The sequence below is a fragment of the Dipodomys spectabilis genome, unplaced genomic scaffold (assembly GCF_019054845.1).
Source record: "Dipodomys spectabilis isolate Male_0828 unplaced genomic scaffold, ASM1905484v1 ptg000096l, whole genome shotgun sequence".
Classification (NCBI taxonomy): domain Eukaryota; kingdom Metazoa; phylum Chordata; class Mammalia; order Rodentia; family Heteromyidae; genus Dipodomys; species Dipodomys spectabilis.
In genome coordinates this window covers 14,262,098-14,285,250 of record NW_024870773.1, presented here as the reverse complement: position 1 = coordinate 14,285,250, position 23,153 = coordinate 14,262,098, and the positions used below count along the sequence as shown (strand labels likewise).

Genomic DNA, 23,153 nt, shown 5'->3' with positions numbered 1-23,153 from the left:
TTGCATAAGAAAGATGGATAGTGGCTGCGAAGGTGGCTCAGTGGTAGAGCGCTTGGCTTGCATGCATGAGGCCCTGGGTTTGATTCCTCAGCACCACATAAGCAGAAAAAAAAAGCCAGAAGTGGTGCTATGGCTCAAGTGGTAGAGTGCTAGCCTTAAGCTGAAGAGCTGAGGGACAGTGCCCAGGCCCAGAGTTCAGGTCCCATGACCAGACCCCCAAAAAATAAAAAAATAAAAAGAAAGATGGATAGATTTTGATTATAATTATAGTCACTGATACTTAAAGCCAACTGAGCACATTATATCAGACTCATCTGTTATACACAAAAGATTCTCCTGGCCCTTTTTACAGTTGGAAGACAGCACTGAAACTACATACTCCCTGAGAATACTGTATTCAAAGAATGTTTTGTATGTCTAGTCTAAAAATGAAGCATTATCCTCTGATCTTTTAAAGGGGAAGACTAATGTGGGTGGAATATTAGAGTGTTTCCCTCCTCTAAGTACTTACACTTCTCTACTTAAAAAAGAAATACATCACCAAGTAGTAGTTGATTTAGAACATTAAGACTGTCACAGGATTGTCAGATGACAAGGGAGAAGCATCACTGGAGAAGAAGTCCCACGGGTGCTACAAGTTGGGCCAATTTGTGGGATAAGTGTGTCTCTTCAAAGGCTGCCTATTAGGAAAAAATGCTCTAAATCACGTAAAAAATTCTGCACATTTACATTTCCAAGGATTTTCAGTTTACAAAATGTGGAGCCCACCATAAAATCTTGGGAGGCCAGCTTTATTTATGGTATTATTTCTGCTCTTAGGGATGATAAAATTAAAAGTTCTGAGAAGGTAAACAGCTCTGCCCAGGATTGCATAGTAAGAGGATGAGCTACGAATTAAATTCATGTCTTTTGATTCACATTCTGGCTCTCTTTCCAATATATCATGCTGCATCTCATCTATTTTCATAATGAAACTGAAAATTAATCCCATCAGAAACATTTATTGGTCCCAAGACATATAATAAATCACACTAAATAATGCAGATATTTTCAAAAGAATAAATAATGTCTACTTAAATCATTATAAATAATATCCAAAATGAGACAAAAAATTATAAATAACATCCAGAGTGATACTAAGTAAATACATTAAATGTTTAAATATATGAAATAACTATGTTACTATGTGCTTAAATATTTTTCTCAGAGTTGTCTCTTTGAAGATCAAGATCCACATGCTGTGACTAGTTTTGTCTCAATTAAGATAAAATTGGCTTTTTAATGCTTTAATTTCTGGGTAATTAATTACAGCCTTAAATATTTATTGGATACTTATTAAGTGCCTCAAAATTATCTTGGGGGTGTTAATTTATTAGCTCAATTCAATCTGCTATGACACTAATTTTTATAACATTTCTTATGTATGAGAGGGTACTGAGGCTTGAACTCAGGGCCTGGGTGCTGTCCATTAGTTTTTTTCACTAAAGGCTAGAACTCTACCACCTAAGACACAGCTCTACTTTTGGCTTTTTGCAGGTTAGTCTGAGAAGAGTGTCATGGATTTTCCTGCCAGGGCTGGCTTCAAACCTCAACCCTAAGATCAAAGTCTCCTGAATAGATAGAATGTGACAGGATGGACCCCCAGTGACTGGATAGTTTTTGTGCAAATCAATTTTTCCTGACCACTGAAATGTGTGGGAACATCCTAGCAATATTACATCAGTAGATTTCTGTGCAGATCAAGAAGTCTTGAGTAGCTGATATTAAATATTTTGAGGAGCTCATCTCTGCATAAGAATAAATTCTGCAAATGAGCATACTGCTTCACGGTTTTTAGTCAATTCAACAAATCATTTCCATTCAGCCAGACTTTGTAAAGAATGGCTGATGAGTGTATGAAAGATAAATGGAGAGAAGTGTGTGGCCTTTAGACTAGGTGGAGCCATGCAGAAATAACAACATTTCATCCACTGATAGCAGATGATTTCACTTTACCTTAGTTTTCTACTTGCATGATGGAAACTTCTAACTATCATTGTTTTTTATTCATAACTTCTGACTAGAATGTCATGTATATTGTCAATGGACATGAGAGAAAGAGGTCTCAAGCTCTGATTTCTTGGTAACATTTAGTGCCACTAAGATAAGTAAATAAATTTGCAAAGCAGTATTATAATAATAAAAATTTAAAATAAAAAGTAATTTTAAAAACAGGCATCCTAGATTAACTCCTAAAGACATCAGTGTACTTCTTCATAGCCTTAGTGATTGTTTTGAAAATTTTCAGAGGAATCAAAAAATATCTTCTGTCCTAGGAAATCAAATTTTGGAGTGTTAGCATTAATTTAAAAACTTCTACAATATGTTTTTATCTTCATTTTTGATAGTAATGAAGTTTGAACCCTTAATAGGCAAGAGCTCTACCATCAAGCTATGTCCACAGCCCTTTATGATTTTATTTTTCAGATAGTTTTCTTACTTTCAGCAGGCTTGCCTCAGACTATGATCCTCATATCACACCTCCCAAGTAAGCTAGGATCACAGGCATTTGAATACTGTTATAGCGTTAGAGTGTGGTATAACATATAACAGTGAATAGAACACCAGGTAAGATTTTTATCATATATGGTGGCTCACACCTGTAACCCCAGCTACTTAGGAATCTGAGATCTGACAATCATGGTTTGCAGGCAATATGGACCGAGAAATCCATGAGACTCTTATCTCCTATTAACCATCAAAAAAAACCCAAACCACCAAAAACCTCCACATAATTGGAGCTATGCCAGAGTACTCACCTTGAGCACAAAAACTTAGGGACATTGCCTGGACCATAAGTCTGAGCCCAGGAGTGGCAATAAATAAATAAATACAAAAACAAAAACAAGATCTATGAGGTGCTTTAAAACTTTGCCTTTCAAGTTCTTCTGATGCACATAGACAGAATTGATACCTCCTTCCTCTTGTCTTCTTTGCAATGCCTCTATACCTACTGTATGTACTGTAATAGTTATTCCTTTGTTTTACTGTTATTTACTGAAATTTATTTATTGAACATCTGTAATGAATGCAGTACTGTTCACTAATAACACAGTCAAACATAAAAAATCCATGGTATCATGAAGATTATATTGTTGTAGGAGAAAATAGAAAATCAGAGTAACAGAAAAATAGCATGTTAAGGTGATGGGTAATTCTGTAATATGAGGGAAAATAAGCATGGCAATAGAGAAAGAAAACAGGTGGGAATGTTTTAATTTATGTAAGGTGGCCAGGAAAGCCCTTTCTAAGAGGGACAAATGAACAAAGATTTGAAGTAGATGCTCAAGATGTATACCTGAGGGCAGAAGGGGATGCATAGAGCATTATAGTCAAAGGCAATGACAATGATAAAAGACTGAATGATGAGTTGGCTATAGTATGATCAAGGAACAACAAAACTACTCAAGGTAGGGGTAATTCACCAATGAGTCAGCCTTCAGTCTCTCATATAGGTGGTCCAAGATGCAGTCAGAAAGGTAAGGAGGAGAAACATAAAGCCATAGGCCGTGTTACTCAAAGTATGCGTGAATACTAGTAGTACTGGCTAGTATTTCACAGATGTGAAATGGGACCCTATATGAAATCCTAATTCCAGGTGATTTGTAGATACATTAAATCCTTAAACAGTCTGACTGAGGTATAACTTGCATACATATAACTTTCAACCATTTTAAGTAATTGTTTAATATTGTAAACCATATTCACAGATATGTTCAATCATCATCACAACTTTAGAACAGTTTTATTTCCTCCAAAGGAAACCTTCTACGCTTTTACCTAGCACCTCTTCCATTGTTAAAGCTTAATATGCTCTGTTTTCATTTACATTAGGCTCAAAGTATGTTTTTATTCCTGTTTTGATTTCTCCTGAGATACATTGGGTACTTAGGAGTGTGTTGTTGAATGCTTATAGATTTGTGAATTTCTAAAAATCACTTTTCTGTTATTGATTTCTACTTTCATACCATTGTGGTCACATAATATTATTTATATTATTTTGTAGTGGTTAATCGGAGATAAGAGTCTCATGGACTTTCCTGCCTAGGCTGGTTTTGAGCTGTGATCTTCACATCTCAGCCTCCTGAGTAGCTAGGAGGCATGAGCCACCAGTGCCCGGCTTTATTTTATTTTTACCCTTTAAGACTTACTGAAGTTTATTAATGGCCTAACAGATGAACTAGCCCATAGAATGTTTTGTGTTCATTTGAGAAATAATGGGTATTTTCCTGTTGCTGATGCATCATTCACAGATACCTGTTAGGGACAGTTGATTGTGTTCTTCAGGTCCTTCTTCGTTTGTCTAGTGATCCATCCTCTACTGAAAGTGGAGTATTAAAGTCTCCAGTTATTATTGTTTAACTCACCTCTCTATTTATTTATGTTTGCTTTTACTTCTTGTATTTTTTTGTGATGCTGGGGAGCTTTGTGCATAATAGGGAAATACTCTACCACTGAGCTACCACTGAACACCTAACACTTCCTTTGTGTATTTTGATACTGTGTTGTAGGTGCATATTGTTTGTAATTATTATATAATTCTTATCAATCAAGCCTTCTGTCATAAAATTTTCTTCCTTTTTTTTTAAAGTCTATTTTGAGCTAGTAATTATGGCATGTACTTATAATCCTAGCACTCAGGAGGCTGAGGCAGGAAGACCATGAGTTCAAGGCCATTATAGCAAGACGTTGTCTAAAAAAGATAATATTTCTTATTTTACCTAATGTTAGGTTAGTCACCCAAGCTTTCACATGGCTACTGTTTGCATGAACTACCTTTTCTTTTATCCTTTTACTTTCAATGGAGTTTACCTTTCAATCTAATATATGCCTTTGGTAGACAATATAGAGTTAGGCTGTGCCTTTTTTATTCAGTCTGATAATCTCTGCCATTCAGATTGAATGTTATTTATTTATATAGTTAGATTTAAGTCTATTATTTTCTCTTTGCTTGCTGTATTTTATTTAATTCCCATATTCCTTCTTTACAGATTTTCTTTGCCTTAAAGGGATCTTCCTAATGCCATGTAGCATTTTTAATGTGTATATTGCCATATACATATTAACACTGGAATCAGTTTCATATTTACATTACCTTAATGACACTAATACATAAAACATCACTACTATATAGTTCTCTTCCCTTTTCTCTTTTGAGACATCACTGTTAAATTATACCTATAGTGTCCAAAATTCAACTATACAATGTTATAATTAATATTCTGCCACCACTAATCATTTCCTTAATACAATAACACTTTGCTATTGCTGGCACATATATTATTTGTGAAAAACTAGTAAGGGACTTTGCAAGCCACTGTAAAATTTTTGACTTTTATTTTGAGTAAAATGCAAAGATACCAGAGCAGAGAAGATATCTGATCTGACTTACAAACAGTAGGATTTCTCTGTCTACTATGTTAAGAAATAATTTTATTAGAGAGCAAGAAGAAAACATTTAAGAGCTGCTTGCATAATCTAGAAGAGTGGTAAAGGTGGCTTCCACTAGAGTAGGAGGAGTGGGGTTAGGAAGAAATCATCATCTTTTGGGTCAGATTTGATGGTGGCCAGCAGAGCTTAATGACATGTTAAGTGTAGAATAAGAGAGAGATAGAAGATAATGCCAAAGTTGTAGACCTGAGCAAATGGAAGGACAGACATGCTATTAACTGAACTAGGGAAGAGTGAGGACATATGAATGGGCCATGATGGTGCAGCCCTTGGAAAGAGGTGGAAGCTAGCCTATTGGAAGTCAGAGACCACAAAGCAAGATGGAGTATAAAATTTAGGAGGAAGTTCAGAAGAGCAGTGTGAGACATGGTAGATTTAAGAGCCTTTATCCTTCACTCCAAAGAAGCACTAACTGGGTGGAGGTAGGGATAAATCTGCAAAGAGGTCCAGGCAGTAGATATAAATTTGGAAACTATCAGTATGTCGATGGTGCATATATCCAGGAGCCCAAAGAGCCTAGAAGGCTGAGAATGAAGAGAAATGAGGCTAAGAACTGAGCTCTTCTCATCGCCGTGTCAAAAGTAAAGGGAGATAAGGAAGAATCTGTGATAAAAACTGAAAGAGAAGGCAGTGAATTGTAAATAGGTTTAAATATTCAGCTCTCTGAATATACTGTCAAAAGATTAAAAAGAGAAACAACCTCTCTATTGTGATGCCAGTTAGGCAAGCATTCTCATCTGTTTAGAAGCATGCATCTTTGACAAAGCTCCCCAGTGAACACGAGGCTCAGTGGGGGGTGACCTCAGACTGACTCTCCCTGGGCTGGTCAGAGTGTTTCTGATGTTAAAATTCAATACATGACCACAACATAAAAAGCTTCAGATACCAATTTTTGAACTCAGAAATTACTTAGCCCCCAGTCATGATCAAACCAAGAGAAACATAGTGTTCATCCACGTAATCATTAAGGTAACTGCAATGCAAGACCATGAGCCTTATCAAGTGAAGGAATGTGGATAGAGCTTTTTGGAGATAGGTAACTTCTGAGTAACTTCACATTAAAATCACATGCACTTCCTTTTGCAGCTGTGACTTTGAATTGCACTCTCATTAAAAATGGTATCATAGAGTCAAAAAAGAAAAAAAAAAAAAGAACCAGCAGAATCTCATGTAGACCCCGTCTGTGTCATTTCTAACTCCCTGATATTTTGCAAGCCACGGAAGCCCTCACGGTGCATTTGTCTCACTGGTATAATTAAAACAATAAATCTACTCTGAAAAATTAATGGAAGACCAAACTAAAGTTACTAAAGTTACTGGCAGGATGGTAGTTGTTATTATCATTATTGATAACTATGGTGACAATAATTATGACCACTATGATGAAATGTAATAATGTAAGTGATTACAAATTGAGTAATCAATTCACTACTTATAAGCATGTAACAAATTACACCCAAACTTACAGGATAAAAACAACAATAAACACTTATTATCATATCAGTCAGGAAGTTATGACTACAGTGGTTTAACTGAGTGACAATGGCCCAGCATCTCTCATTACGCTGCAAAGTTAAGATAGTCTTTGGGGCTAAAGGATCTACTTCCAAGAAGCTCTTGAACATCACTGACAAGACGGTACTGGGCATGGGCAGAAGAACTCAGATCCACCATGGGGACCACTCTAAGTCTTCATGACATGGTAGTTGTCTATTAGATCAAACCAGCAGAACTCAGTTCCCTTCAGTAAGGCAGGGACTTTAGACAATACCAAGAATATGAAGATTGGCCATTACAAATAGAAAATAAATGACCTCTTAAAACACTGGAAGTTATAATCAAAGATTTTTGAAAACAGTAGTAATTTGTTTATTTGTTGATCACTTTAAGTCAGTATGGGTGTGTAGTTACTTTTTTTTTTTTGTCAATCATGGGGCTTGAACTTGTGGCCTGGGCACTATCCCTGGGCTCTCTTGCTCAAGGCAGTGCCGTACCACTTTGAGCCATAGCTTCTGGTTTTGTGGTAGTTAACTGGAGATAAGAGTCTCTGACTTTCCTGTTCAGGCTGGATTTGAACTGCAATCCTCAGGTCTCAGTCTCCTGAGTTGCTAGGATTACAGGTGTGAGCCACCAGTGCCCAGTGTGTGGTGACTTTTATTGTCAGTCTTTCCATTGGTGACTTCCTTCAAGTGACCTGTTACTTGAAGGAGAAGCCTCTGATGAAAATATCCAGTCACCACTGGAATCTAAATAGAAAGGTGGTGTTTCAATTTTCCTCCAAAACAAAGTTCAGTTTTCATAGACAACATTTACAGTAAAATAATGCACTATTTCAATCTTCAGCATTGTGAAAACCAAGAATTGTTTGGAGAGCTTGTATTAGATTTATCCTGGTTATCTTTCTACATCAATGACACACACACACACACACACACACACAGAAAGAGAGAGAGAAAAAGAGAAAGAGAAAGAGAGAAGGAGAGACAGAGACAGAGAACCAGACAATTGTTTAAGCTTTATTTCTCACTCTTTTACTAATAGGCTTCCTGGTTTGGAAATTAAATTAAATTAAATTGAGGGCAACAAATTCTTTGAAACATAATCATTTAAAACAAAATTTCTTTAAAAAATAGATTCCTTAGAACATATTAAAAACAAAAATGTGTATGGATTAGGAGAATTTAAGAAACTATTTTTCAAGGTTTTAAGATTGTGATTGTTTTTATGTACTTTTTGGGATAGAGATGATTAAATCTTTTAATAGGTTTGACATTGCTTTTGGTGCAAATGCAGAGAGGTATTAGCGTTCTACGGTGGCTTGTGTGCATCCCAACGTAAATGTCTAAATCAAGTTGGGCCATGGAATCACATGACTGTGAACTGGGCTGTGACAGAGGCATGAGCAGACAGACAAAAACATGCATTTGTAGGAGGATCACATTCTGAGGCTGTCTGTCTGCAAAAACGTGAGATCCTACCTAAAAACCTAAAGCCAAAGGGCTGGATGTATAGTTCAAGTGGTAGAGTCTAGCTCCTGCTAACAAGCACAAGACCCTGTTTTCAAATCCCAGAACCACCCAAAAACAAAACCCCAAAGACCCCAGCCAGTTCTTTAGTTGCCAAGAGGAACTTAAGACATAAAAAATGCACTAGGGTTGTGATTAGGCAGTCCCAGGATAACATCTTTTCCTTCTGACCTATTTCTCTCCACCAATGAGAGTAAGGTATGCAAAATCTCCAAGCCCTTAAAAGCTGACCAAAAAAAAAAAAAGACAAGGTGAAATGTTAGAACTGAGAAGACAGGCAAAAGTGTATAAATCACTTTAAAAGGCAATTATTGTACCACAGACTTAAAACTAGAAAAAGAGAAAAAAAAAACCCACAAGTCATCCATCATTCCAGGCCAAAAAAGATCTTGTATATGACCAGAAATCTTTCTTCCTGGCAGAGAACTTGAAATTCAGGAATACTGGCTTTGTTAGCAAGCTGTCAAGTGATCTGCTCACAGTCAGACTTTTTGAAGTTTGATCTGCCATAATTTACGCCTCCTCTTTTCATGTAGCAATTCAGGTCATGTTGTTCTCTCTAGAAAAATAAAGGCTGAAGAACATTTAGGATCAGTCTTCTACTCACTTAATTTCACCTTGGGGGAGGGAGGAGGGAACACCTCTGACCAGTGTCTTGGTGCCTCCCCATGAAGAAGATATCTTTCAAAAAATTCTATCATTCCCCATCATTTAAAATGACACTGCACAAACAGGTGATCAAATGTATATGCGTGCAATATAAAGTATGGTTCAAATCATTCTTCATTTTGGATGTTAATTCTGAATATGTATAATGTAACAAAATAAAAAGCCACCAGATTACAAGTTAGCCTTCCTTACCTTAGTAATTTTGCAGACATCGATGGAACACTGGCTCACACTCAGTTCTGGAGAAAAAACCTCTACCTCCTTTCACTAGAGGAACTATTTAAACTGCTCTCAAGTGTTCAAATGATGTACAAGATTGCTGTTGCTTAAAAATAAATTGTTTCTTTCCACTTTAGGAGATACCACAGGAATCTATAATGAAGGATGGTCAGAACATTAGAGCTATCTCATGTATACATGCAGAGATGTCTGATGACCCATCACTGACTACTAACATAAAGTTGCTACAATCAGTTACCCTGCCAGATGCTGCATTCCCCAGCGCCAACCCCCTATCGATTCAGCACATATTCTACTGGTCAAAAACAGTCAGCTGACCCCAGCATCTACTTAGACTAGATTTAGCCAATGGCACAGGAATGCAATGAATTGTGATTTGAATCCCCGCTAGACTATGTGGAATACAGGCTTTCTTTCCAACAACATCAGGGTGTCATCTGTCAAAGATAGCTGTCAAGTGGGAAGGAAGGAGCCAGAAATCTGACTCTATTGTTGGGGAAGAGCCACCTAAACACTACCTGCTCAAGCAAGAATACTGAAAACTGTAGGAGACAGACAGTAACATTTTGCAATAAGACACTGAATTTTGAGCAGATTTGTTAGACTACTTCATCTGTGACTAAACAGTGGAAGCGAAACAAGTTTAACTGTACATTTTCTTTGGATGTCAAGTTCTTAGAATAATGGAAATGCACACTTTTTAATGTGACAGTTTAATTATAAATGTCCCCAAGGCCTTGTGTGTTAACAGCTTATTCCCTAGCGTGGCCCTACTGGGACCTTTAAGAGGTACAGCCTAGTGGGGAGGTTTTAGGTCACTGAGGGCGTGTCTCTGAAGGAGATTTTGGATTCCAGTTGTCTGTATTACAGCCACACAGTGAGCAGCTTTGTTCTGCCATAGGATCCCACTGTGGTGTACTGTGGGCCTCTGCTACCAGGACCACCGCCATCAGAGGCCTGAAAGAAATGTATATGCTGACCACAGGCAGGACATTCCAAACTGTGATTCCCTCATTAATCTCTCTCCTTTATATGCTAATTTTCCTAAGGTAGTTGTTATCATAATGGAAAGCTGACTGACACAGCAACAGAAGCAGAAATACCCAGGCAGGAGACAGTGAGTCCATTTCCTTAGAAAGAAATCATTTCATTTGCCTGAAGCACTGAGGGCTAAGATGAAGAATTTGAGGACCTAATGGAGCCATTTTTCTAAAAACATCAACAGAAAATATTTCAAGTAATGTCTGCCACACTGAGAAATGAGTGAACCAGCAGTGATAAGATGGCTAGATAGCACTTTTAATATGCTATAATATTGTCATCTGGAAGATAACATAGTGAAAAGAATTTCACTGCAGAAACCCAGAGACATATTCATGTGTGCGTGAAAAACAGAAAAGTGAACTTCTAAAGTGAGAGGAAAAGTCAAAGAAGGTAACATTGACATCTAAAAGGAGTTGAAGTTCATAGATTTATAGACTACTTTTAGCACCTAGAGATTAGACATGGCATAGAAAGGTATTTTGAGGGCCTAAGAAATGCTTCCATCCATCCATCCATTCATCCATCCATCCATCCATCCATCCATCCATCCATCCATCCATCCATCCATCCATACGTCCATCTATCCATTCATTCAAGAAATGCTTTGTGAGCAATTAATTCCTGCTTACACCTTAAACACCACAAACAGAACTGTGAACAAGATTTTTAAAAATGCCCTAGCTGCCCTATGACCCAGCAATCTTACTTCTGGACATATACTCAAATGATCACAAACAAGGCCATATTAAAGCTACCAGCACAACTATGTTTTTTATTTTTTTAATTTTTAATAAGTTTTTTTATTGGGAAAATACCATACAGAGGGGTTACAATTACATGAGCAAGGTATGAGTACATTTCTTATCAAGCATTGTTGCTTCCTTTGTTTCCCCTTCCCATCTCCCCTCCCTCACCAGTTGTAAATTTGTTTTTCGAAATAACGTCTATGTTTACTGAAGCATTATTCACCATAGCTAAGATATGGAACCAACCCAGATGTCCCTCAGTAGATGAATGGATCAAGAAACTGTGGTGTGTGTGTGTGTGTGTGTATGTGTGTGTGTACACATATTAATATATATGAATTCTATGCTTCTATCAGAAAGAATCATACCACCCCAGTTGTTAGGAAATGGAAAGACTTGAAAAAAATCATATTAAGTGAAGCAAGCCAGACCCACAGAAATATAGGTCCCCTGGTTTCTCTCATTTGCAATAATTAGTATATGTCTAGGATAATTTTATCCGATGAGCAGAAAAGCTCAAAAGCTATGAACATATGACTATATATGATGATGCTAAATGAAGTGAACCCAAAGATATGGACACAAGAGGTCTTTCTTTGTTGTTGTTCTTTTTAATGTACTATGTGATTTTTTTTTTGTTTCCTTTGTATGTTCTTCCCCCTATGGTATATCTACCCAGTTGTCACTGTACTTGATTTTGGTACCCTGCATCTTGTATATACATTTAACTAATTTGGGAGGGGAAGGGGAATAACAAAATGCTGAAACAAGGACACAGGATGAGCCATTGCAACAAGGATACTCACAAGACACTACTATGTTGGAAATGAGTTTTACAACTTTGGGGAGGGGAGGAGTGAGGGAAGTGAGGGAGGGAAGGGATAGTGGGAGAAAAACAAAGGAGGAAGTAACAATGCTGGACAAGAAATGTACTTGTTACCTTACTCATGTAACTGTAGCCCCTCTGCACAGCATCTTTACAATAAAATAAAAAATTAAAAATAAAAATTTTAAAATGCCCTGCTGTTACAAGTCGTTATGTGGAAAAACGAACTTTACAACTTTGGTGGGGCGGGGTGAGGGGAGGATAGATGGGAAGGGGAAACAAAGGAGGAGGCTACAATGCTTGATAAGAAATGTACTCATTATCTTGCCCATGTAACTGTAACCCCTCTGTACAGTATTTTCACAATAAAAATAAAAAATAAAAATGCCCTGCTTTCTTGAGCTCAGTCTTTAACAGAGCACAGTCAAGATACATAACATACTATGTTATCCTAATGGCAACTGCTTAATTCCTCCCTTTCTTCCTCTCTCCCTCCTTCCCACTCTCCCTTCCTTTTGTGGTACGAGAGTTTGAACTCAGGGCCTCAGATTTCTAGGTAGTTGCTCTACCAATTGAGTCATATCCACCAGCCCCTTTTAAGCTTTTGTTATTTTTTTTAACAGGGTCTTGTGCTTTTGCCTGGATTGACCTATACTTCCTGCATTGTTACGTTATAGGCACGTAATACCATGCCAGGTTTTAGGGTTTTTTTTTTCTTTTCTTTAAAAAAAACATAGCCAAGAGTAGCAGAGAAAAAAAGAGTGCTGATTCCCTCCCACTATAACTCTGGCCTTCTGAATTCTATTTTAGCAACTTGAAAGGGACAAATTGTCTGAAGAAAGAGAAAATTCTAAGTCTTTAACAGACCATAACAAAAATAGCGAGAAATAATTCTTTCTAAGAAAATGAAATTACTTTTATCAGCATACACTGAATGGCTTTCCAAATTGTCCCTTGTAAGTCTCTAATAGCATTAGTTTCAGAACACACAATTCCTGACAATAGACAATACAACCGAAAAAATTAGTCTCCTGTGTACAAAATAACACTTTTATAACAACGGGAAATTCGTGCCTGCTCTCTCTAGACCTCCACTGCAGTGAATACTAGTGCAGGCTAATTACATGAGCTAGCTGAAAATTGTGTGTGTAATGGAAAGGCAGCCCCCTAAAGAACAGCGGAGAGAAGGTCTTGCCATCAACTACAAAACAACAGGGAAAAGCAAGAGAGCAAGCAAGAGAGCATGCGTACTCATTAGCATACTGCAGTAACCACTGTGGCTGGTGCATACAAAAGAGTAGTCAACTTCTCTTCTTTGATTAGAGAATTTCCCCCAATGCTGATTCATTGTTTTGCCATGATCTGTGGCTATTGATCACGCTTGTGTTCTGAGGATGATTGTCATTTGGGGGAATCAAAGAAATGGCTCATGTCAGTGAGAGTCAGAAAACAATGGTCAGACACTGAGGTGTGTGTTGCAGGGGTTTACAGGTTCTGGAGGCATCCCAGAGCAAGGAGAAATTTTCCCCAGTTATCCTTTCTCAGGCATCCTCACACTGTCGGCCTGATATATAAAATGTGGTGCAAAAAAGGTTTGGAATTAAGGCCCTTGGGCAAAGTTTGAAGCCTTGTCACACCTCCACACCCAACAAACAATAAACAAACAACTAAAAGAGAAACCCCGGGTGCCGTTCAATCGGATGTGAAGTGTCATCAACAAAGCATGAGCTACTTCAAGTCCAGACATTTTATTAAGAGGAAAGAGTATATGTGCCAATATTCCAGCTGATCTTCAGAACCCTGGGGTCTCTGTGAGACATATAGGGGCTCAAATTGTGATGTGTGTGTGTGTGTGTGTGTGTGTGTGTGTGTGTGTGTGATTAGAGTTTGAATTAAGAGCCTGGAGCTTGCTAGGTGAGTGCTCTTCCATCTGAGCCATACTTTTAGTTTACTTTTCATATAAGGTCTTGCTAAAGTTTGCCTGGATTGGCCTCAGATCAAGACCTTCCTACCTGATCCTTCCATGGAGCTGGGATGACAGACAGGACCCATGGCACTTAGCTTCACATTGTGTGATGTAAGAAGACCTTGTAGTCTGGCTGAGTAGAGTGGCCTATACCTCTCATCTGAGCACTTGGGAATCCCAGAGGCAGGAATATCTTATGTTTGAAGCCAGTTTAGGCCACGTAGTGAGATTCTGGTAGACCTGGCCTAAAACCAAAGTGGGGTCTGTGAGGTAGATTTTTCATGACATAACATTTTGCTCTTATATTCAACAAGATGCACAGTGTATGGGTAGTTCTTCAGAAAGATCTGGATCCCAGATCATGTAAATTCTGGCTTAGCCAGGAATCACATCTGTCTGTAAGAATCAGATCAGTCTGCAAAGGACCATCAATAGAGAAGAAAAAGTCCTAAGTCTGTGTACCCAGAGGTTCTATTGAACAGCAGGTCAGACCAGGTTACTTAGCTTGCTTTCTTGTCTTCCAAGTCAACCTCCCACACCCCCACAGATTTACAGACAGCTGATTTAAGTCCTTCTTCCCACAAGTAATATTTTTACAATCAAAAGAGGAAAATGTGTGCACATGTATGTACATGAGAGACTCAGAGAGAGAAGAGAAGAGAAGAGAGAAAGAGAGAGAGAGAGAGAGAGAGAGAGAGAGAGAATACAGAGAAGAACTTTTCGGGTTTTTCTTATAGAGCTATGATCCCATAGTCCTATGCACATCCTTTGTCTAGCATGGCTAGTCTCTTCTATCAGCTTCAACCCAAACAGGACTCTTCACAACAGAATCTCAGGTCACAGAGTCTCTTCCATGTGGGATGCACAAAGCTTTCGGATTTCTTTCTCCTTTGTTAAAGAGGAGGATGCACTGGATTCTTTGAGGTACAATATGGTAAACAGAAGTAGGGATGTGGGGAACAGCCACAATTAGGACCAAAGGCAAATTGTAACTGAAACTTTGTGGGAAAAAAATTTCTAAAATAGAGTCCAGAACACTTATCAGATTCGATTCTCAAAAGGATTGGAGAGCCTCTTTTAAAACCTAGCCCATAAAACCACACAGCATTTTTAATAAAAGTGGATCCAGGAACAGATAAGCTAAGCCTCCCCCCTCCTCCTCCACCCCCCCCCCCCACACTGTATCACCAGGGAGGTCCAGCTCTGGGTTGTTGGTCTCTGATTGCCAATAGAAGCTTCTACAAGCTCAGCATCAAGGCTGAGGGAGGAGAAATCTTCTTTCAAAAATGATCTAGAGAATACAGAGTACTGAACATTTCTTTCCTAATAAAATTACGTGCGAAGAGTGGAACTTACCGCTTTGTTTTGTTAGATAAAGACTTGAAGCCATACTTCAGATTTTTGCACATCTCTGTCAGTCGGAGTGACTTCTCATTTAGATATGTGCTGGTTCATGGAAAAGACATTTTAAAAAGAGAGAGAGAGAGAGAAAGAGATTGACTTAAAATGAAAGCTCATAAGATATCATTAGCCAACATCAGATTTAATTGATAAAATAAAGTCTGGTTTTCATTCATTTATTGGATATCTCCCTAGAAGAAAAAGGAAATTGATATTTTCACCTCTGACAGGTCTAAATTATTTTTTTAAAAAGCACCTTACACTACAAAGCCAAACTGAAAAGAAATCTATGCTGACAACACTATTTCCAGGTTTTCCTATTTTGAAGTTCGTATTTAAAATGGACAGATTGTTGGATAGTTTTCACCTGAGTGCATGTAAATAACCTCTATGTTTTTTTAGAAGTGTTGTCTTAGCTAGGAAGCACGCAGACACAGGGAGTAATATTTTCTCTATAAAGAACACAGACAGAGCTGACCTTTGATTAATATACCAATTGTGACATAAAGGCCTGGCGCCATTGCTTCATGAACTTAGGAAACTGGAGGTGAAACAAAACCCAAAGAAGAAGCAGTTTAAGAGACAGACACCAGTGGCTTGTGACTATAATCCTAGCAACTCAGGAGGCAACATCCAGAGGATCATAGTTCAGAGAGAGCTCAGGAAAAAAAGTCTGTTGAGACTTCATCTCCAATATAACTAGCAGAAAAAATGGGGCTGGAGGCATGGTTCAAGTGGTAGAGTGCTAACCATTAAAAGCAAGTGGAGGGCTTGGTAGAGCGCCAGCCAATGAGCAAGAGCATCAAGTATGGAGTTTGAGTCCCAGTCTTGGACAAAAATACAAAACAACAATGACAACAACAAGTTAAGTGAAGGCAAAGCACTGATTTCAAACCTCAGTACCAGAATAAAAAGGAATGGTAACTCTTTTGTACAACTACTTAATACTAACAATAATTAACAAAACCCAAAAAGCACTTTAAGGATGTAATTTATGGAGTCATGAGCATAATGGCACACTGGACATGTTCTTTATATATTTCCACATCTCTAACATTCCTTGTCTCACAGTGTGACTCATGATACATGCTGGAAAAAACATTGTAAAAGAATCGAGTACCATGTCTTAATATAGTAGGTGCTTAATAATACCAACTCTCACTTTCTGTAGGCTTTACCAATAGGCACTATTCTTACTGTAGATGCATTTATTTAGTCATTCAGAAGGAATCTGTTGGGCATCTCATAGGAGCTGCATTTGTTGGGAATCAAATCGGAGCTGCAATTTTTCAGAATCTTATCTGGGCATAGGATATTTAGGACAGGGAGGTAGAGACAATAGTCATGGCAATTTAAGTTAGGGAAGAAGATATTTAGCAAACGAATAGCCATACAAACAGGAAAACAGGGTAAATGACACACACACACACACACACACACACACACACACACACAAATATTACAGGCTCATACCCGTAATCCTAGCTACAGATGCAGTTGATAGGACTGCTCTGCCTCCAAAATCGAATGAATCAATCCATCATAAATATTTCTCTATATCTTTATTTCTATTCCGTATGGGTTCTATTCCTCTAGAAAACTCTAACTAATACAGGGATCCACATTAATTTAGTTTAGTTATATGTTCATTTAGACATCTAGCTTTCAATAATTACTGTTAGGAGAACAAAGTGCTGGCAGGTCTGGAAGTAAAATGTGACACTGGCCAGAAACTGTTTACATGCCCAAGATTAAGCAATCTGAGCTGGACACCAGTGGCTTATGCTTGTAACCCTAGCTACTCAGGATGCTGAGAGATGACAGGGTTCAAAGCCAGCCCAGGCAAAAATGTCCATGAGACTCATCTCCAACTAGTCTCCAAAAAGCTGGAAGTAGAGCTGCAGCTCAAAGTGATTAAGCACTAGCCTTGAGAAGAAAACAAAAAGGCTCAGGGACAGTGTCCCTGCTCCCCTGCCCCAAGTTCAAGCCCAGGGACAGGTTCGCACACGCGCACACACACACACACACACACACACACAAGCAATCTTCCTGTGTGCACAGAGAGAAGACCTGGATACAGATGTGTTCTGGAAACTGCACCACACCCATTTTCGTTAGCAAGTAATAAAGCGGACAGCTTTGAGAGGGACAAGACTCTGTAGTACATTACATCCTGTAATGCAGGAAGAGAGGGAGGTGACAATATAAAGCTAGAAAGAAGACAGCCTCATAATTAATTCTCTGCTATTTCTCAGAAATACTCTCTAAATATATGGATGCAGATCCCAGTGAGTTTACCAATCCCTCTTAATTCTGGTACAATTTCTCTGCCCCATTACAGCCTTCCTCTTTCTCTCTCTTGCTGTCTATATGTCTCTGATCTACTGTGCTTTCTGAATATATTACCATACTTTCCAAGGATTTGTTTATTCCTAATGAACAAATTATTCAGGCAGCATTGTTAATGAAGTGAATTACCAAGCTAGCATTGCTTTGAATTATGGTAGCTTTGTGATATTGAATTGTGACACTTGACAACCAGGCACCAATACAATTGTGTCTCACATATCTTTCCTTGAATTGCAGAGATTCTTTATTAACATAACCTCAAAATAGGTTTGCCCAATTAAAAATCAGAGATGGCCAGGTGCTGGTGGTGGATGCATATATAAATATCTAACAGAGAGAGAGAGAGAGAGAGAGAGAGAGAGAGAGAGGATGACACTGCATGAAAGGAAGTGTATACATTACCTAACTTATGTAACTGTAATCCCTTTGTATATCACCTCTATCATAACAATAAAAACATAAAAGTAAATTAATACCTGACACAGATGTCAACCAACCAATGTTGTGCTCACTTTCTCCTAACCTGGTATGGTAGTCCTTCTTCAAAGGTCTCATTGTTACTACCACAGGGACTGGAAACTTCTCACACCTACCTGAAGTCACTCAACAAAGAAAGGATCTGACAGGAGAGCCATTTTAGCCAGTTTCTTTGCTTTCTGTGCCTCTCCTGCCTCCTTTCATCCCAGTTTTCTTCCTTTTCGTTTGAGGCATTCGAAATTGCTTTGGAAAAAAGGAAATAAGACACCTTCTCAGTTAGGAGGAGAGAGAAGGTGGAACCTGCCAATGGGTTCTATTTGAGAAGCCGACTAGTCAAAGGAGACAAAGAGAGACACCGATGGAGATGAAAGTAGGAATTCCAAAGACTCAGAATCAGAAACTATCGGGAGGAATAAGAGATTGCGGAGAGACAAGTGTGGGCTATTTCATTACCATAGGAAGGACTATTGGGGATCAAGTCAGAATGGCCCATCCTGAAGGACTAGAGACATCAGGGAGGACTTGAAATGGTCCCCAGGAAAATCACACAACAGCTTGCTGTGGGGAGTCTATTTTTAGGGAGAAGTTCAAGATAGGGATGGAAAAATAATCTCACCTAAAACTAACTCCAAGTTGATGGTCCTAGCAGTTGGTGGAGAGAGGGAAACAAAAGAGGGCTCACCATGTCTCAACCACGCAAAACCCTCTGCCAGACTCTGTAGACTCGAAACCAAGAATTTAGTTTCTGTTAGCTCCAAGAACTTTTTTTGGGTACATTTCGGCTCCATTCCATTTTTCTGGTGAAAAAAATTTTTTTTCTAAAAATCTTATCAAAATTAGCTGTAACATTCAGTCATGAATCAACTGAGACCTGGGCTTTTCCTTGTGGGAAAATTGTTGATTACTTCCTCAATCTCATTTCATGTATGGGCGTGTGTGTGTGTGTGTGTGTGTGTGTGTGTGTGTGTGTGTGTGTGTGTGTGTGTGTGTGTGTGTGTGTGTGTGTGTGTGTGTGTTAGTCATGGGGCTTGAACTCTGGGTCTGGATGCTGTCCCTGAGCTCTTCTGCTCAAAATAGTGCTCTACCACATGAGCCAAAGTGCCACTTCTAGTTTTCTGGTGGTTAATTGGAGATAAGAGTCTCACAGACATTACTGCCCGGGCTGGCTTTGAACTGTGATCCTCAAATCTCAGCCTCCTGAGTAGCTAGGATTACAGGTGTGAGCCACCAGCTCCCGGCTTGGCAGTTTGTTTGTCCCTATAAATGTATCCATTTCCACTTGATTTTCCACTCTATTTGAGTATGTTTTTAAAATAGTCCATAAGGTTTTGGATTTCTTGGATGTTTGTTGCAATGGTTCCTTTGGCATCTCTGATTTTGTTGATCTGAATCTATTCTTTTCTTCATCAATTTAGCCAGTGGTCTGTCAATTTTGTTGATTTTTTTCCCCTAAAGAATCAGCTTTTTGTTCTGTTGACTTTATGTATAGTTTTTTTTTGTCTCTATGTCATTGGTTTCTGTCCTAATCTTTACTATCTCTCTATGTCTAATAGTTTGGAGTTCAGTTTGTTCTTCTTTTGCTAGCAGCTTTAGTTGCAAAAAACATAAGGTTATTTACTTGCACTGTTTCTGTTTTCTTTATGTGGGCACTTAGAGCTATGAACTTTTCCCTCAAACTGCTTTTGCAGTATCCTAGAGGTTCCAGTACGATGTGTTTTCATTTTCATTGACTTGTAAGAAATTTCTGATTTCCTCCTTTACTTCTCAGTGACCCAGAAGTTGTTCAGCAGTATGTTGTTCAGTCTCCATGTGTTTGCGTGTTTTCTGCAGTATGCTTTGTTATTGAGAACTAGTTTAATTCCACTATGATCAGATTGGATGCAAGGAGTTCTCACAATCCTTTTGTATTTGCTCACTCTTGCGTGTCCTAAGATAAGGTTAATTTCAAAGAATGTCCTATGGGCTGCTGGGAAGAATATGAATTGTGTGACTATTGGATGAAATACTCTGTAGATGTCTATCAAGTCCATTGGATTAAGATGTCACTTAATTAAAAAGCTCCTTGCTGATTTTTGTTTGGTTGACCTGTCCTTTGGTGAGAGTGGAGTGTTAAAGTCTCCCACTATTATGTTGTTTAATGTATTTAGGTGTGCCATTGTTTAGTGCATAAATATTAACCACTGTGGTATCCTGTTTGTGGATTATTCCCTTTATTAATATATAATGACCTCTCTTATCTCTTCATACTGATTTTAATTAGAATTTTATAGGACTACTAAAGTTGAGCACCAGGACTCATCAAACTTTTCCATGAAATACAAAAAGAAAGATCAATTCCAAACTCATTTTATGAAGCCAGCATCCCTCTCATCCCCAAACCAGGTAGGAATCCAAAAAAAAAAAAAAAAAGAGAACTATAGACCAATCTCTCTGATAAACACAGATGCAAAGCTCCTGAATAAAATACAGCCAACAGAACTCAGCAAGTAATCAGAAAATCATACATTATGATCAAGTAGGTTTCATCCCATAGATGCAAAACTGGTGTAACATATGTAAACCAATACACATAATACATCACATCAACAGAGCCAAGGGCAAAAGCCACGTAATTATCTCAGGAGATGTAGAAAAAGCCTTCAACAAAATCCAACATTTATTCATGTTAAAAACTCTGGAGAAGTTAGGAACCGAAGAAACTACCTCAAAATTGCAAAGGCTATATGGACCAACAGCTAACATCAGACTGAATGGTGAAAAATAAAAACTGTTTCCTCTAAAATCAGGAACAAGGCAGGGATGTCCACTCTCTCCACTCCTCTACAAGATAGTTCTGGAACTTGTAGCTGAAGCAATAAGGCAAGAAAATGATATCAAAGGGATTCACATAGAGAAAGAAGAAATCAAACTATCCCTATTTGCAAATGACATGAAGTATCTAAAGGACCCAAAAAGACTCCAATCCCCAAGCTCCTAGAGCTTATCAATAACTTTGGCAAAGTAGCATAATATAAAATTAACTCATAAAAATCAGTAGTCTTTCTGTATACCAACAATGCACAAGCAGAGAGGGAATCAGGAAAACAATTCCATTTGCAATAGTCTCAAAAAAATCTAAGAGTAAACATAACCAAAAAAGCAAAAGACCTTTATAGCAAAAACTATAAAAATTTGAAGAAAGAAACCAAAGATGACATCAGGAAATGGAAAAAAAAACCTTCCATGTTCATGAATAGGTAGAATTAATATTGTAAAAATGACCACAATGACAAAGATGACCCACAAATCTAATGTAATCCCCATCAAAATACCAATGAAGTTCATTACTGATTTATATGTCTTTTTTATTTTTATTTTTTGCTGGTCCTGGGGCTTGAATTTAGGGCCCAGGCGCCATTCCTGAATCTCTTTGTGCCCAAGGATAGTGCTCTACCACTTGAACCACAGCATCATTTCCAGCTTTTTCTGAGTACTTTATTGGAGAAAACAGTCTTACAGACTTTTCTGCTTGGGCTGCTTTGAACTAGGATACCCAGATCTCAGCCTCCTGAGTATCTAGTATTATAGGCATGAGCCATCAGTACCCAGCTTGAAATTCCTTACTGAGAAAGAGAAAACAATCCAAAAATTCATATGGAACAATAAAAGGCCTCAAGTAGCCAAAGCAATTCCAGGCAAAAAAAAAAAAAAGTAATGCTGGTGGTATCATAATTTCAGACCTCAAGCTCTACTACAGAACTATTAATAGCAAAGACAGCTAGATATTGGCACAAAAGTAGACCCAAAGATCAATGGAACAGACTAGAAGACCCAGAAATAAAACAATATATTTAAAGCTGTCTGATATAATGAAACCAAAGTGGAAAAAGCATAGCCTCTTCAATAATTGGTATTGGGAAAACTGGACATCCATATGTAGAAAACTGGAAGTGGATCTCTATTTGGCTTCATTCAAATATCAACTCCAAGTGGGTCAAAGACCTCAACATCAAACTGAAAATCTGGAACTACTGCATAGGCATAGGCAGAAACTTCTTGAATACAGTCCCAGGAACACAACAGATAGAGGAGATTTGACAAACGGGATGACATCAAAACAGAATAGTCTGTACAACAAAGGACATTATTACCAAACTAGAAAAAGGAGCCAACAGACTGAAACAAGATCTTTACCAGGAAGACATGAGACAAAAGCCTAATATCCAAAATATACAAAGAACTCAAGAAACTAACCCCTCCCAAAGCTAATAAACCAATCACTCAATGGGCAAAGGAGCTAAGGAGAGACTTCTCAGAAGAGGTAAGAATGACAAAGAAACACATGAGGAAATACCCCTCATACCTGGCTATAAAGGGTATGTAAATAAAAACTCTGGAGGCTGGGAAGGTGGCTCAGTGGTAGAGCGCTTGCCTTGCATGCCTGAGGCCCTGGGTTCGATTCCTCAGCACCACATAAGCAAAAAGAAAAAAGCCGGAAGTGGCGCTGTGGCTCAAGTGGTAGAGCGCTAGCCTTGAGCTGAAGAGCTGAGGGACAGTGCCCAGGCCCAGAGTTCAGGCCCCACGACCGGACCCAAAAAAATTAAAATAAAATAAAAATAAAAACTCTGTGATTCTATCTCAGCCCAGTTAGATTGGTCAGGGGAGGTACAGCAATGGAAGGACAAAGGGTGAACAAATGCAGCAAGGGTACTCACTGGACACTATATTGAAAATGAACTATACGACTTGTAGGTGGGTTAGGAAGGAAAAACTGGGAGAGAGTAAGGGAAGAGATAACATTGTCCAAAAGGAAATGTACTCTTTGCCTAACTTACATAACTATAATCCCTCTGTTTTTATCATTTTTAAGTAGCTATAACAAAGAAAAGAATCAGCTTTTATAGCCAGGTAGGGTGGTACGTGCCTATACTCCAGGAAGG

General features: G+C 38.3%; 1 protein-coding gene across 2 annotated transcripts in view; it reads right to left on the bottom strand.

Moving 5' to 3' along the window:
* Positions 1 to 23,153, bottom strand: part of St8sia6 (ST8 alpha-N-acetyl-neuraminide alpha-2,8-sialyltransferase 6) — a 112,888-nt gene that overhangs the window by 40,134 nt on the left and 49,601 nt on the right. For both annotated transcript variants that reach the window (XM_042686088.1, XM_042686087.1), the window contains exon 3: positions 15,364 to 15,453. In XM_042686088.1, coding sequence (XP_042542022.1) covers positions 15,364 to 15,453 — 90 coding nt within the window. The remainder of the gene's footprint in view (positions 1 to 15,363; positions 15,454 to 23,153) is intronic.